Raw genomic sequence first — 17,410 nt, 5'->3', positions numbered from 1 at the left:
TATTTTTTCATTTTGTTGCATGCCAGATGTTGTGGATTTTACACTGCTGAGTCATATATATTGTCATATTCCCTTAATGATCATTAAGACTTTGTTCTGGCAGGTAGGTAAGTTACTGTATTAGTTATCTTTGCTGCCTGACAAATTACCTTAAACTTTAGAGGCTTAAAACAGTCAACATTTATTAGCCCACAGTTTCTATGTATCAGAAACCTGGGCACAGCATGGCTAGGTGCTTCTGAATCGGGGTTTCTCGTGAGGCTGCAATCAAGGTGTGGGAGTTTGAAGCTGTCTATACCCCAGAAAAGCCCATGTGCTTAAAGCGAATCTGTTCCTGTGGGTGTAGACCTATGGTGGGTGGGACCTACTGATTAGGTTATTTCCATGCAGGTGGGTGGGTCTTAATCCTCTTACCGGAGTCCTTTATAAGAGATGAAATTCAGAGACGCTCACAGAGAAGCTGAGGAAGGAGGACACGCAGAAGCAGAGAGAAACCCAGAAGCAGAGCAGAAGCCACTGAAGCCAGAAGCCGGAAGCCACAAAACCCGGGAGAGAAGGGAGAAAGCATCGCCTGCTGATGCCTTGATTTGGACATTTTCACAGCCTCAGAACTGTAAGTTCATAAATCCCCACTGTAAAAGCCAACCCACTTCTGGTATATTGCATTTTGTTGGCTTTAGCAAACTAAAACACATGCGCGGCAGGGACTGAAGTTACCTCAAGGCTAGACTGGGAGGGAGGAAAGGCTGTTTCCAAGCTCACTGACGTGGGCCTCGCCACAAGGCTGGCTCGTGACGTGGAAACGGATCCCCCAGGGCGACGGGGTCCAAGAAACCATAGCAAGAGGAGCACCCAAGACAGAAGCCAATCTTTTCCTAATGATCTCGGAATCCACATCCCATCACTTCTGCCATATTCTATTTATTAATAACAAGTCATGAAGTCAAGCCCACACTTGACAGGAGCAGGTTACAAAATAAGCTTCTTGCTTCATGGAGTATACGTCTCAGTTTAATGTAATTTTTGTATAACATGGTCCGTAAACACAAGCCAATGCCTTTAACTGACATTCAACTGAACACCCAGCAGTCTAGTCTAAGGCTGAAGGACAAACTGACTGTTGGGTTTACTAAGTGATAGTGTGTTGCTTTCTGGTGGGTCACATATAATATGGTTTATGGAAAATTTTAAGGGGTTTTTCCAGCGGTAATTTTAATTATATAAAAGTTTCCTATCATGCACTAACTTTAAAGTCCAGCTTACAGAAATGGGATGATCTACAGTAACGTTTATTCCTTTTAAAAACAACAACTTACTAAGGATTAGCATATGAACTCAATATTCACCGCTGGTAAGAAAAAAAAAGGCAGGGCATAGGACAGACACGAATTCAGCGAGACATGTCAATAGCAGCAGGTATCCACGTGGCTTCCAGCCAGTCTCTTCACAAACAAGTAAGCTAGGATGTTTCTAGGAGGCCATATGGTAATGGAACGATATTGGCATATCGTGTTCCTAGAAAGCACTAAATTCCCATTACCATTTAAACACCACCATCCCCAAGGAGGATGGCAGTAAATGTCATCCTCACTTTAGAATGAGGAAACTGAGGTCTAGTGAAGTATAAAATAACATGGATCAGGCACAGCGGTCTGTGTTGGCAGGGCTACTGAGATGAAAACTCAGTGCCTCCCGCGTTCTCCCCGCCATCTACTAGCAGAAGGGACGGCGGTGCCTGGAGGCTGGGGAACGGCTGGGGGGTTCAAGAGTATGAATGATACAGCAAATGAAAGCCGGAAAAAACCGATTCCCCAGATACTAACCCTCAAAAACAGACAACGTTCTTTAATTTAAAATTGAGTAAGTTTATCCGTGGAGAAATCAGTGACAGGACACCACGGGACTTTTTTAGTCCAACAATTAAAATTGCATTAAAGCCCACAGGGAGAGAGCGAAGCCCTCAGAGACAAGTGGAGAAATATCTGCTCCTCTCTGCTTCAATTACGGATGTTTACGTTCTAGGCAAGAGAGAGCTGCGATGATTTCTTTTCTAGGGGGCGAGATCTCCAGGTCCAATGTCTTAATGCGTGTAGGGTCCTTCTAGGAGGGCCAATAAAGACTGAGGCGAAGGTCAATGAATGATCTGAGGAGTTAGGTGAGGCTGACGGCCGGATCACTGAACCACGGTCACCAGCAGCAGTGAGGGACATTGGACGCTAGTTTCCCACTGACAGACATCTAAAGCTGGGGCATTTAGACGCCACAGATGGGGAGACTCACTTCCACCCCCCTCAGAGGTGATGATGGCAGGTGTGAGGAAGGCTGTCGTGAGGTCATGTCTCCTCAGAACTCTCCACATACTTCAGTATCGACACCTACCCGGGACTAGACTGTCAAATACTTCTCTGAATAAAGTGGTTCATCAGTTTACTCTTCGGGGTAAGTTTCAAGGCCACGGTGAGATGTGTGATGAGGTTTTCCCGTCTCTGCTCGTGGCTGTTGTGGTGCTGCTGTCCGTGGCGTGGTTCTTTTCTGTAAGACCCGCCTAAGTCAAAGCCTGTGACCCCCAAGCCTTGGCTGGCAGGTTGAACCTGGCCCGTGTTATTTGGCTACTCTCATCATCCAGGTGACAGAAACCTGGGGTGACGTCTCTTTCGTTCTCCCCCGGGGGCTCTGAAGGGAAGTCTTGGCCTGTGGTCAGCACCTGTCAGACCCTCACGTTACCACGCGCAGTTTCCAGGCAGTTACCATGCACAGTCACCCGTTCTCCGGGGAACAGGGCTCCACCCCTGAATCTCTGGGATGACAGCTGGGAGAGATGTCTCCAGGCCGCGAGGCAGGATTTCCCCGTGCGGTTCTGGAAGGACTCGAGGACCTGCACGGTTCGTCCGGCAGCTAAAACCCAACGTCACCGTGATGTCGCCACTGTGCACAGACATGGCCATGGGGCCTCCTCTCCTTGGAGGCCACCAGCGGGACGGCAGACGTCCAAAGCTCAACGAGCAGAGGGGTTTGGAGTGATCAAGTCCAGCTTTGTCAGCGTGGATTCCCAGTGTGGAGTCTGAGTGGTAGGAGACCTGGATGCCACTTTGGAGGAAGTCCACAGCAGTGGCCACGCTCTGAGAGCCAGGCCAGGTCTGCAGGAAAGCTGCATGCTGAGGGGCTGAGGGTTTCCAACTGTCCCAGCTATAAAGGAAGCTCAGGGTCTCCCAGCACAGTTTCTCTGGCAAACTTTGGGGTCTCCATGCAGTCACATCTTTCTTGCCTCAGGGACTCGCTGCTGTTCCCACAGATCCTGGGAACCCACAGATCCTCTTCAGTCACATGCTTGTCCAGGTCACATACACTGGGTCTCTGGGAAGATAACTAGAGCCCCTGCTTCACCCAGGGCCACCGGTAACTGGGACAGCCTTCGCGTCCCCAGGCCTGTTGCCTGCTGACCGGCTGATGTTCTGCTCTGTGTGCATCATGCTCACTGACTGGGACACACGCAGCTGCGATCTGTACAGGATGACTAAATGGAAGACGGGTACGGCACGAACAGGCCTAGGTTCTGAAGTGATCTGCAGTGCGTGTTCTTCTCTGCGTGGTCTCTCAGTGAAGTGGTCATCTGCACAGACTCTGAAGCCAGCCTGCCTGGAGTCGAATCCTGGCTCTACCACCACTTCCTAACCACTTTGGCAAGTTATTTTGCCTTTCTGGGCCTCAGTTTCCACATCCGAGAACAAGAATAGTAGTAGTACCCAATACCCAACAGGGTTGTTGGAAGGACTAGATGAGCTAGCATCATGAAGCTTCTGGAACGGTGCACAGGATGTCGTAGGTGTTCCCTAACTGTTAGCCATCATTATTAAATTGTATATTATGATACAGTTTATCAGAGAAAGTAACACAATTTACTTTATATAGTCTACCTCTATGAAGGACAGTCACAGTATTTTAGGAAACAAACCCCAACTACATCCCTCCTGAGGCAGCCGTCTGCCCACCTGCCAAACGTGTAAGTGGCTTTGAAGACGAGGACTTGACTTACAGGCTCGAGCACCCACCCTTCCCAGACACCCCGTGGCCGCAGGCACTCACCTGCATGGGGGACACGGCGGCTGCAGGGGGGGTTTTCAGAGGACTGGGGCTCAGAGGCGTGCGAGGAATTGCAGTTGCGGCAGGGTTTGGTACTACGAGAACAGGAAACAAACAGGTAAATAATAAAGGCATCACAGGGCTGTAAGAGCTTTCCTAACTGATCCCTTCCTAACGATCCATCAGATCAACCATTGCTCTCGGATCCCCTGGAATCTCTGCTGACAGCCGCTCACCCCAGCCTGAAGGCTACACCCTAGCTTCCGGGTGCTTCTCCTTCCACCAGCTGAGGGTCTACTTCCCTAGCGGTCGTGTTTACTTCCAACCCTGGGTGAGCCAGTCATTTCTGTTCTTCGTGAAATTGTGTGGTTAAACAATTCATGAAGCTCAAGTGCAAAACCAGCCTTTCTGCAGCCGTGTTGTGCCAGAGGCCTGGTGCCGAGTGGCTGTCCGGTAACCGTGTTATTACACGAAGGAAGGCACAGCTCATTCATCCCGCCTCACTCCTCCTGCAGAAGTGGCCACTCCGCTCCGCTGCACGTGGCTCTCCTGACTCCCATTCACGCAAACATGTGCAGTGATCTGCTTGCACGTCAGTCTCCCTCGCTGGCCGGAAGTGTTCAAGAGTGGGATCTATAATTTATTCACTTCTTTATACTTGGGCTTGGCCCGGATTCTGATAGAGGGAGCTTACAAAAGGTGGTTCATTTGAAGCTGCATTAAATTCAAAGTGGGACCCAAAAATGAAATCAGGCTCCTCAGTGTAGCCAGAAAAAGAAGCAGATTACTTGTGGACCTTTTTATGCATCCAAGTACTTGCAATTAGTATTAATATTTTTGGACAGTTTTTTTTTTTTTTTTTATTGCAGTGAAATACACATAATGTAAAATTAGCCATTTTAAAGTGTGCAATTCAGGGGCATTTTTCCCATTCACCATGTTGTCCAACCATCACTTCTACCTAGCTCCAAAACATTTTTATCACCCCAAAAGATAAGCCCGTGCCCCTTAAGCAGTCACTCCTGGCTCCCTCCTCTGCCAGCCCCTGGCCCTGCCCATCACCAGTCTGCTTCCTGTCTCTACGGATTTGCCCATGATGTTTTATATAAACAAAATCAACAGCATGTGACCTTCTGTAGAATGTTTTCACGTAAGTATTTTTCATATAACATTTTCAAGGCTCATCTGTGCTTTAGCATATATGGTACTTCATCCCTTTTTATAGCTGCATAATATTCTGTTGTATGGAGGGACCATATTTTGTTTATCCTTTGAGCCACTGACAGACACTTGGGTTGTTTCCATTTTTTGTCAATTGTGAACAGCTGCTATGAACATCTGTATACAAGTATCTGCTTGAATATTTGTCACCAGTTCTTTTGTGTAGACAACTAGGAGTGGAACTGCTGGGTCATTTCAACATATTTTATTATAAAATAATATATTTTGCTTTTAAAAAGATCAGTATAGAAGTATATATATATATATTTAAAATCCTCCTTTCATCTTATGCCATCATTTTCCCCTAATACCTAGTAGGCACATATTTGAACAGTTCAGACCACATCTTAGAATTTCAATGCAAATACATACAGATATGTATATACTTTTAAACATAAAGCAAGATCACACTATATACGCATATACACATGCCTGCAACTGCCTATAAAGGATTGCAGACTTATTTTAATATTAGCGTTCGGCTCTATGTCACCTTTACTAAAAGGTGCATAATATTCTGCTGTATTAAAAGGTCATAGTTGACTTAATCCTTTTAATGGATGTTTATGTAATTTCCAGGTTTTCCATTTTTTTTAAACAACACTACACTGAAAACCTTGCATACCCATCTACCTTTACACACTTATGCTAGTCTTCTCTATGAGAAGGGTGAGGTCCACAAATACGGCATCTTAAATTGGAAGACATTGCCTAACTGCTCTCCAACACATCTGTATTAACATACATTCCTACCAATGGTGTACATGCGCAGACATGCAACTTTTGACTTTTGATTTGTTTCTAAATCAAAGAAAACTGATGTGGGTATAACTGCAGCATACACATTCTAAAAAACTCTACCCATATTAGAGGGAATCAGAAGAAAACCTGTCATGAAGTTTAAAGAACTTCTAACTGCAAGATTTACACTTTAGGACACATCAGAATTAACTGTAAAAACAACGATGACGACATTGCTTTCCCTTCTGCAAAGCTGAGGAGATCCGCGGAAAGGGAGAGGGAGCCGGTCACCTCGAGGTGGGGAGGGGGAGCCCCCGGGTAGCGTGGCCCATCTCAGAGCCTGGAACTCGCTGCGCCGGAGGCCACGGCTCAGCCGAGCAGGGAGGAAGGCCGAGGCCAGGCCACACGGGCGTGGTGAGGGATCTGCTGGTCATTCTATCTATGACCATGTGACTAAAGGATTTTAAACCAGAAGAGCTCTTTCTATCAGAAGAGGAAATGGGGAGACGAATCAGGGGGTTACTGAAAATTATCAGCTGGTGGTGGCTGGGCCTGGAGATTGTGCCACGGAGATGGAGAGAAGGAGATGGGCAAGATATATACTCTTGAGCCTGGATCAAGAAGATCTGCTGGTGGATTCGCTGGCGGATGGGGCGAGAGGAAGGAGGAGGAACCGAGGCACAGTTTTCTGGCTGGCGGGAGGGCGGGTACTGCCATGTCCTGAGGGAAGGGGACTGGAGCTGGGGGCAGAGTGTGGCAGGGGACACAGGAGGATGTCCAGAGACAGCGGAGAGTTGACACTGGGCAGGACTGTGGACGTACGGATGGAGGCCTTCAGGGGAGGGGACAGGGAGGACTCCTGGGGCCACGGGACACGGGTGTGGTCACCCAGGACAAGTCTGGGATCCAGCTCTCTGAAGCCGAATGCACCCACCTCTATCACAGTCCATCTCATTTTCAGACTAACTCACCACTGCTGGGTGACACCTGATGAGACTAGAAGAGTAAGAACAGCGGAGGACACAGCCACTGGCAAGCGCCATTACCTTGAGACGCGCTGTCGAAGGACTTGATGAGCGTTTTAACGGTGGGGGTTGGCTCTGAGGAGGTCGAGGACCGTCTGCTCAGGCCCATCCCTTGCCTTAAGGCTGCCAGATCTCGCTCAACCGCATTCATGTAGTTATACACCCGGCCGCGCTCCTCCTCCTGCCTGAAAACGACAGTGCAATAGAGCATTTTCACTTATGCACTGGAAAAAACCATTTCCTGTTCCCAACCGAAAAGCATTAGAAAGCATCAAACAACAACAGCATAAAAAAACAATCCAAAAAACAAAAATCCAGAATCAGTTGAGCTGAGCAAATTACCTGGTCTAATATTCTCATTTGCCTGGCAAATTCCAGGAAATCATATTTAAATTTTTATTTCAGGTCCTCCTAAGTAGGTTAACCAACCATTAAATTCCATTTTCATCGGAAGGAGTGTAAGGTGAGGATGTCAGTTATCAATGGGCAGGCAAATGGGAGGCAGCTTGGCCGAGGTTCCGGGCGCAGCGGTTCTGGGCTGCTGAGAGAGTCTGGCCTTTCTCCGCAGAACTCCTGAGCTCACGAGAGCACACGGACGCTCAGATACTGGGGCCATCTCAGACACCACACACACTCATGGACAAACAGAGCAGTGAAATGTAAGCCCGCACTCTCACAAAATAACAAAAACACTGCTGCTGCCTCCAAGGATAGTTAAAAAAAAATAAAAAAAGGCTGGACCCCCATCAGGAGCACAATCCCCTCGAAACTCAGTGGGATGGACCACTAGTCATCCAGAACACCAGCTCCATTTCATACCTGGCTGGCTCGAATTCACTGAACAGACGAACACAAAAGTTGTCCTTTGGAATGAGATGACAGTTGTAGTGTTTGCACGTGTCACAGAGCTATCAAGCAAGCTTAGAGTGGACAAAAACTAAGCTGGTCCCTCAGGGAAATTCATCTTTGTGCTCGCTGGCTCTGCCAGCAAAGCTTTTTGCAAGGCTTTTTGTGTAAGTGTCTCAAACTCGGCTGGTTGTCATGATTAGAAGTTTTAACAGAATCTACAATAGCAACAATCAAATTCTTTGGTCTTAAGGCCCCTTTTCACTCTCAAAAATTATTAAAGACCCCAAAGAGCTTTTGTTTATTTGAGTTACAGCTATTAACATCTAATTATTAGAAATTAAAACTAGAACATTTAAAAATATTTAATTCATTTAAAAATAAAAATAAACTTCAGGACTTATTGACATATATAACATAGTGTTATGAAAATGACTATATCTTCCAAAACCAAGAAAATTTAGTAAGATTAGCAGTGTTCTACATTTTTGCAAATCTCTTTGAGGTCTGGCTTAATAGAAGACAGCTCTATTCTTATGTCTTCTGCATTGAATATTGTGACATGAAAAACATTGGGCCTTGCACAGATATGTGGGAGGAAAATAAAAGAATATTGTGCCGGTTAGAATGTACTACGTCCCCCAAAACGCCATGTCCTTCGATGCAATCTTGTGGGGGCAGACGTATTAGTGATGATTAGGTTGGAACCCTTTGATTGAGTGTTTCCTTGGAGATGTGACTCAATCAACGCTGGGGGAGACCTTTGATTGAATAATTTCCATGGAGGTGTTACCCCACCCATTCAGGGCGTGTCTTAATTAAATCACTGGAGCCACACAAAAGAGCTGACAAACAGAAGGAATTCAGTGCTGCAGTCAAGAGAGACACTTTGAAGAATGTCCAATGCACAGGGGCTGAGAGTGAAGCTGGAACACAACTCGGGATCAGCAGACACCAGCCACGTGCCATCCCAGGTAACAGAGGAGGTTTCTAGACGTCATTGGCCTTCCTTCAGTGAAAGTATATTCGTGTTGATGCCTTCATTTGGACATTTTCATGCCCTTCACATGGTAACTTTGTAACCAATTAAACCCCCTTTATAAAAGCCAATCCATTTCTGGTATTTTGCATAATGGCAGCACTAGCAAACCGGAACAAGAATTTTAATAGCCTTTTCAGACAACTGTGGCCATTCTTTGATACTACATCAAAACTCGGCAAGTGGTGGTTACTGAAAGGTTGGCTATCATGTGGAATCTGAAACCTTATTAATGAACTTTTCCTACTCTGTCCATTAAAATCCCCTGGTCTACCTTGTATTCTGAATGGATCTTTTACCCGTACGTGATTTTGTAACACAATGCATTGGTTCACGAGGAAGATACTGGTTCACCAAATTCTATGGATTTTCCAAATGTTGACACCTATCATTATATAACATGCTTTTTAAAAGCCACAGTTGTTAACATCACCAGTCATTTCATCAGAAAACTCTTTAAAATATGGGCAGCTTAAAACGGCAGAAACACTGTTTCCAAAATCCTAACAGTGATAAGAAAGCCCACATTTTATCAGTGTCCACAAATACTACCTGTTGTGTTCCTTGAAGTGACAGGCTCTCTTGCTCATTTGCAAGAACTTTCTGCCAAATACCAAAGTTTAAATACCATATTTTGTCTGTCATTCTCTCAAGCAAAAAGGATGCTTCATAAAAAAAAGGAAAAACTCACAACTGAAACAATCACACAAGTGCCTTCCATGAAACAACCTCATACTTCAGAAGTGCTTTGTGTGTATTCCCCATTTCATCACATGGAAAATTAAAAAGAGTGCTCTCAAGGACTGATATTTAGTAAAGTTAATGATTTACCGCTTCACCAAGGGCCTCTTTAAGAGAAACTTGCATTTGTTTAAACTACTAGTGTGTGCTGATGAATACAATGACTATGTGTACAATTTGTTTCCATCAACAATTCATATTTGCTTTCCACTATCAGTATAAAAGGCAACACAGTGACAAGGTCAAACAATGTGTTTGATATTACTATTATGAAAGGAGCGTGCCCTCAAAGACCCCCCGAACGGGTCTCAGGGACCCTCCAGGGTTCCACAGACCACACTTTGAGAACCACCCCTCCACACGCTGCCACTCCCTTCAGGAGGCATGTCCTTTAACTTGACCTCAGAGACGGAGAAGCTCCCGGGAGCCGGTGGAATGATTCTTTAAGAGTAGAACATCAGGTCACTTTAGAATAGTGCATTTCCAATACACTATTCATTTAACACAGAAAAAAAGAAAAAAAAAAAAAGCCAATCAACGCAAGTTGAAAAATAATAATCTTTGGCCTTATTCCATGTTCTGCTTACGCAAGCCAAAGAAAGACCGTTTACCAGCACTTTTCTCTGGGCCGTATCCTAGAGTTAGGTAATGGTAAAATAAAGAGAGCTTTCAAAGACATACTGCCAAATATTTTTCTAATTTTTTTCCCTTCGTCTCAAGAATTACTCAAAGTCATGAATAATCAAATTTTTACAGGTGTCCTAAAATGAGGCCAGAAAAACTGAGTAACTTCCACTAGATTCAAACTCAGCCATACAAGGTTGAACCACGTGCTCTCTCCATAACACTCCGTCACAAAACTGGGGTCTACGTGCTCCCTGTGAAACAGAAGTGCACGACTGGCTGCTGAGAACATACTTGCGTGACTTTATTTCCTCCAATTCTTTTGTGAGTTTCTCATTTTTTTCCTGAGCCTCGTGCAGCCGGCGCTTCAAATCGCCAATCTCCTCTTGGGCTTCCGATTTAATGTCATTTGCAATGACTACTGCAGTCTGCAGATCAGCCTGAAACTGTCGCCATTCTGCAGATTCTTCCTATATTAGGAAAAAAAAAAAATTCTGAAAGAGAGCAATGAAGATTTATTCGGGAGCAATACAAGTGATTTATGATTAGATTACGGCATTGCAGCATACTCCCCAAACGACGGGTTTTTAAACCCTTCAAAACTGCTATTACCTCTTTCTAACAGGTAGTGCAACCGTTACGAATGAACTTGTTCTTTATGAGGAAGAGATTTTCCAGCTGATCTGCCCATGAAGGCACGGAGCACTGAGAGTGCTCACCGAGTATCGATGACGTCACGCCTCCCTTCCTGGGGCAAGGGTCAAAGCGAGCCTTCGGAAAATAAACACGCCACCCGCAGTTTACAGGGCTTTACCGCCCCAGTCTGAAAGGCTCAAGGAGGTGTGTAAATGGCGGGTGAACCACACTGAAAGATTTTATAGGGGAAAACTATAAATATCCTGACATCAAAAACCAAGAGGAGAAAAAAAAAATCAAAAGTAAAGGAAAAGGAAGAGGAAGCAAGGAGAAAACCACTACACTCGATACAGACGGACGAAGGCAGACAGAGAGGCGGGGAGGAACCGTGCGGCCCACTGCTTCCCACAGTGATGGAGGATGTGGCGGTGGCGGGGTCTCCCCTGGCCTCGCCGCCCACCAGAGCCACACGGCAGGGCCCCTCTCACACCTGCCACCAACTCAAAGCCATTTTGGACGTGGCAAAGGCAGACTGAGACACCAGGCCTGACCCGGAGCAGAACTGCTGTCGGTGAGCAGAAGACAGAAAAAGCTTTCAAGGAAGACAGAAAACTCTTTCGGAAACAGCTTAGCTGGGCACTCCATAAGCCAGGGCTAACGAACTTTCTTTCCCAGACAGAACTTTTGATTCCTAAATCCATCTTTGTGAAATGAGTTCTTCTGTCCAGTATGAAATGATGGCATCTGCTTTCTGCACAGAGCTGAGTGGGGCTGAGTTATAACCAGACCTAAAGCCACCGTCGGCGGTTAATCCGCAACTTGCAGAAAAGAGAGTTTTCTAACAAGATAACCCGTGAGGATTTTTCTTACCCGAAGCCTCCTGTGGAGTGTCTTGATTTCTCTCTCCATGTCATGTTTTTGGTCCTGGAGTTTTTTAACTGTATCTGGAAAAAAAAACCAAACAGAAGTTCAAATATTTATTCTTTTATTAAAGTTGTGCTCAAAGAAATAATATAAAAGGAGGGGGCACTTAAATATGACCATAAAAAAAAAGTTACCCTGCCCAAAGACCTTTAAAAAATTTTTAATACAGAAACTTAAAAAGAAAAAAGGAATGGTCATGCCAAATCATTATACTAATATTATTTCCGAAGGAAAATACTGAGTTTAAATCATAGTTTGAGGATCACTTCCTTCCTATCTTAATTCTGAAACGGACATGCGGAATCAACAATAGCTGCTATCAACACGTGAACTTTAAGGGTTAGTAATCGAAGGTATTTATGCAAATATAACTTACTTTACCTCCTGAATCAGTTCCAGCAAAGTGGTAAATTAGGAAAAATTTTACAAATTTAATTAATTATGTAATACACTGGGGAGCTGCTATTTAAACGAATTCTCTCGAAATTCTGTTTACACAATGAAGAAGACATGCATAAAGCAAATCGACAACTCTTCGAATGACTCTTGCGTGACGTGAATTTTCTTAGCACAGCTTCAGCCACCGACAACACGCAAAGTGCCCCCAGACGTGGTGAGGACACAGAGAAGACGCCGCCACAAGGCTGGTTCCTGGGAACCAGAGCCACGCTAGGAAGTCCCCTTCCACCTGGAGGTTCGGTCCTAAGAGCCCTGTCTAAGGAGGGCCCCGTACGGGGGCCGCCACTCCATGTGTCACAGCTGCCTGCCCCCACCACCTGGGACCCAGCACTTTTTCTAGGGGTGAGCTCGAAAAAAGACGCCGCCACCTGGTGCCAAATGCTTGACACCTGTGCCTGCTGCGTCCCCACACCCACCCTGGTGGTCTCCGCCCCACTCCTCGGGCTCCGACCCTAGAGGGTAGAGCCTTGGAACGTGTCGCTGCCAGTGCTCCCCCTTTTCTCCCCATCTGTCTCCACCTCTAGATGGAAAAGGGGTGTTCTCGGGGCCCACTGCCTGGCACAGGGCGGGCCTGAAAATGGATCAAAGGGTTAAGTAAAAGAACAGTCAGCCTCATGTGCACAGCAAGAAAGAGCAATTCTAAAACTTTATGTCGGGGGTTTTGTTTTTTGAGATCAGTATTCCAGGACGGAACGTGGCTGTTCACTGTCCACAGACACAGGCATTTCTGAGAGTAGAGCACCCCCAATTCAAGCCTGGGCGTGGTGGTCCAGACAAATCTTCCTCCAGCAAGCAAAGTATCTGCCTGTAATCCGACAAACCATCTGACCTGGTCGGGGGCACAGGGTGAGGGACCCTGCCTCTGATCCATGAAAGGCGGCTCTGGAACCAGCAGGAAACTGGCTCTCCGTGACCCCACGTGTGGATGAACTCAGGGTCTCGGGGACATTTAACACCTGGTGCCTTGATTTTCGGGAACATTTGAAGCCACGTGGCCGTCGCAGATCATAAAATCCAAATTCATTCATTTCTTTTGCTCTGATCCTTTTCCCTTTAACAACCCCTAGGTCCCTGGCCGCGGGATGCACACAATCCAATCACCACGCAGAGGACAGCTGAGGCACTGGCCCTACATATTTACTATCGCCAAGCAAGGCTCCCCATGGCTCCCCATGAAGAGGGAAGCTGGCGGCCAGCGGGCTTATTTACAGAAAAGAAAAACCCATGAAACGTGCCTCTTGGGAATCTGATTTTAAACTTCACAAATCACACTTGTCTTTTGACTGTGAATATGAAGGATTAACAGTGACACCAGGCGTCTGTCCCTAGAAACAGGAGTTTGTATTTAGTGCTTGTTTTGAAAACGCCCAGCTCGGTTCACGGTCACACAGAAGGCGGCGCGGCTCCCGACACTACAGCCTCCAAAAGCCGGTTCCTCCCTCGGGGAAGCTTTCCTAGAGGGACACTGCCATCTGCTGTCTCCACTCAGAAGCAGCAGGAAATTCTATCAAACACCAGGAAAACTACTACGATCTTCTTCGGTTTTTACTCCAAATTATAACTCAATTTTTAAAATGCTACTTTTATTCCAGAAATCGGTTAAACTGCTACTCTTGTTGCTCCGAACAATTCTGAGCCCTGCCTTGCCCATTTAATAAGGGGCTCCCTAATCTTCTCAGCACCACCAGGGACCTCCCATCCCTGGCTCCAGTTTTCATGGGCATCTGTCCCGCAGGTGCTGTGGGCAGCTCCCGTGGGCAGCTCCCGTGGGCATGGCCTAAAATAACGGAGGTTCCCGAGCAACCTTTCCTGTCCTCCGAATCCCCAGGAAACCCCCGGAGTGCTGGAGCCAGTGCTCGGTCAGGGTCTTGCATCCCGTTAAGCACCTCGGGTCCAGGAGTGAGTTTGAAAGAAAGGAGAAGAGTAACTGTGCCGGTTTGGATATATTATGTCCCCCCAAAAGCCATGATCTTTAATCCAATCCTGTGGGATATTGGGATTAGGTTGTTTCCATGGTGACGTGACTCACCCAACTGTAGGTGAAAGTTCTGACTGGATTATTTCCATGGAGGTGTGGCCCCGCCCACTCAGCGTGGGTCTTTACTGGTTCACTGGCGTTCTTTAAAAATGCTGGCAGACCCAGATGCTGGCTGGCTTAGCTCAGAGATGCTTGGAGCTGTGGACCCCTGATGCTGGCTGACGCTCAGAGGGACATCTTGGAGGCGGCCATTGAATGTAGACTTTTGCTAGTCCCGAGTTTGCCTGGGAGATACTAAGAGAACAACCCCAGACACCTAGAGAGGAACGTCCTGGGAGAAAGCCACTTTGAAGCCAGAACTCTGGAGCAGACGCCAGCCATGTGCATTCCCAGCTAACAGAGGTTTTCCGGACACCACTGGCCATCCTCCAGTGAAGGTGCCCGATTGTTGATGTGTTACCTTGGACACTGTGTGGCCTTAAGACTGTAACTGTGTAACCAGATAAACCCCCTTTATAAAACCCCCTTTTATTTGGATAACGGCAGCATTAGCAAACCGGATCAGGGACCCATGTGTTAAAATGCCATGCCTTAGGGGTGGGGTTGGGGGAGCAGGGGTGGGGAGTGAGATCAGCTGCCGCATCAGTTTCGTCCCCAAACCAGAATTCCCGGTGTGGGAAGAGGACATGGATGAAATTCAAATGAACCCATTTGCCACATCCGATTTTAATATCATTTCCCCCCCAAAAAGTGGATCTAACTTTTTCCCTGGAAGTAATACATGCTCAAGATAAAAAGTTTGGAAAAGAGAAGTGGTAAAAAAATAAAATCACCTGTGGGTTGCATTTGGCATATCTCCTTGCAGACTTCACACATGTGTGGGTATGTGTGCTTTTTAAAGAAAGATGAGATTATACTTGTGCCGGTTTGAATACATTATGTCCCCCAAAACGCCATTATCTTTGATGTAATCTTGTGTGGACAGACGTATCAGTGTTGATTAGATTGTAATTCTTTGAGTGTTTCTGTGGAGATGCGCCCCACCCAACTGTGGGTGATGAGTTTGGTTGGATAATTTCCATGGAGGTGTTACCCACCCATTCAGGGTGGGTCTAAATTAAATCACTGGAGCCGTATAAATGACCTGACAAACAGAAGGAACTCAGTGCAGCTGAGAATGACATTTTGAAGAGGAGCTACAGCCAAGAGAGACACTCTGAAGAACGCCCAGGAGCTGAGAGAGGAGCTGCAGATAAGAGACAGTTTGAAGATGGCTGCTGAAAGCAGACATTTGCTCCAGAGAAGCTAAGAGAGGACAAACACCTCAAGAGCAACAAAGAGTGACATCCTTGAGGAACTGCAGCCCAGAGAGGAACATCCTGGGAGAAAGCCATTTTGAAACCAGGACTCTGGAGCACACACCAGCCACGCGCCTTCCCAGCTAACAGAAGTTTTCTGGATGCCACTGTCCATCATCCAGTGAAGGTACCCAACTGTTGATGTGTTACCTTGGACACTTTATGGCCTTAAGACTGAATTGTGTAACCAAATCAATTCCCTTTATAAAAGCCAATCCATTTCTGGTGTTTTGCATTCCAGCAGCATTAGCAAACTAGAACAATACTATTTACACTTTTGCATAAGCCTTTCCACTTAGCAGTGGGTTATGAATGCTTTCCTTTATCAACAAATACAGATCTGTAGCACTGTTTTGACAATTGTGCAATATTCCATCATTTGGATAGATCATGATTTATCTTAGCCACCTCCAACTAATGGATAATTAGAATGTTCCCAATTTTTCGATATGAACACAATTTCCTTGCACGGCTGTGCGGGTCTTACTTGCAGATACATTCTCAGAAGAGGAGGGAGTGACGTGGGCCATTTGTGCCATCCATCAGAACAGCCTAGCTCAGGGAAAAAAACAGAATTCTTTTCTTTTTTTCTTTTCTTTGGAGAAGTCACCATAGTATCAAATTTATTATACAGAGTACACTGAAATCAGTATTTTTAAAGGAACATCATTATAGCCGGCTATTATTTCACTGTGATGTTGCATTTACAATTTTAGTTGGGCTTTAATTAAAAAGCAGACAAATTCACCCTCCCCCCCACGTGGGACCTGACTCCCAGGGGTGTAAAACTCCCTGGCAATGTGGGATATGATTCCCGGGGATGAGCCTGGACCTGGCATCGTGAGATTGAGAACATCTTCTTGACCAAAAGGGGGAAGTGGAATGAAATAAAATAAAGTTTAGTGGCTGAGAGATTTCAAATGGAGTCCAGAGGTCACTCTGGTGGGCATTCTTATGCACTATACACTTAACTAGTTCTTTTTAGGCTTTAGTGGATTGGAATAGCTAGAAGTAAATACCTGAAACTACCAAACTCCAACTCAGTAGTATGGGCTCTTGAAGACGAATGTATAACAATGCAGCTTACAAGGGGTGACAGTGTGATTGTGATAACCCTGTGGATCACACTCCCTTTATCCAGTGTATGGATGGATGAGTAGAAAATTAGGACAAAAACTAAATGAAAAATAGGGTGGGATGGGGGGGATGATTTGGGTGTTCTTTTTTACTTTTATTCCTTATTCCTATTTTTCTTCTTTTTGGTGTAAGGAAAGTGTTCAAAAATAGACTGGGGTGATGGATGTACAACTATATGATGATACTATGAACAGCTGATTGTACACTGTGGATGTCTGCATGGTATGTGAATAAATCTCAACAGAATTGAATTTAAAAATAAAAGTAGGCAAATTCAAACAACAGAGTCACAAATTCAAACAACGCAGAAGTCCATCACGAGCGGAAAGCATCTTCCTTCCTCCGGCTCCTCTTCCTCCGCCCCAAATCCTGCTCCCCAGGGGTAACTCCAAGAGCAGAAACCCTCTGTCGGAGTTCTAGACAACACACACCCAGAGTTCACACTCTACTGTCTGACGAGTGGTTACTTCGCTGGAGGACGTTTCTCCGGCCCAGCAGGTGCAGATCGACCTCTTTTCCTTTCCCCCGCGAGCCCGCAGCCAAGCAGGGTGGCACGGAGCACAGGCTCACTTCCTAGATCCGATTAACCACGGCAGGCACA

The 17,410-nt window shown here is 46.0% G+C and overlaps 1 protein-coding gene across 4 annotated transcripts in view; it reads right to left on the bottom strand.

The window, feature by feature from the left end:
• The window catches only part of SPECC1L (sperm antigen with calponin homology and coiled-coil domains 1 like), a 169,806-nt gene that overhangs the window by 62,467 nt on the left and 89,929 nt on the right, over window positions 1–17,410 (bottom strand). For all 4 annotated transcript variants that reach the window (XM_037823453.1, XM_037823456.1, XM_037823454.1 and 1 more), the window contains 4 exons: window positions 11,824–11,897; window positions 10,612–10,787; window positions 7,089–7,252; window positions 4,084–4,175 (listed from right to left, as the gene is read on the bottom strand). In XM_037823453.1, the coding sequence (XP_037679381.1) occupies window positions 4,084–4,175; window positions 7,089–7,252; window positions 10,612–10,787; window positions 11,824–11,897 (506 nt within the window). The remainder of the gene's footprint in view (window positions 1–4,083; window positions 4,176–7,088; window positions 7,253–10,611; window positions 10,788–11,823; window positions 11,898–17,410) is intronic.

The sequence above is a fragment of the Choloepus didactylus genome (genome assembly GCF_015220235.1).
Source record: "Choloepus didactylus isolate mChoDid1 chromosome 23 unlocalized genomic scaffold, mChoDid1.pri SUPER_23_unloc1, whole genome shotgun sequence".
In the NCBI taxonomy this organism is placed as follows: Eukaryota; Metazoa; Chordata; class Mammalia; order Pilosa; family Megalonychidae; genus Choloepus; species Choloepus didactylus.
Note: the sequence above shows the minus strand (reverse complement) of the source record. Positions and strands in the feature narration are given on the sequence as shown.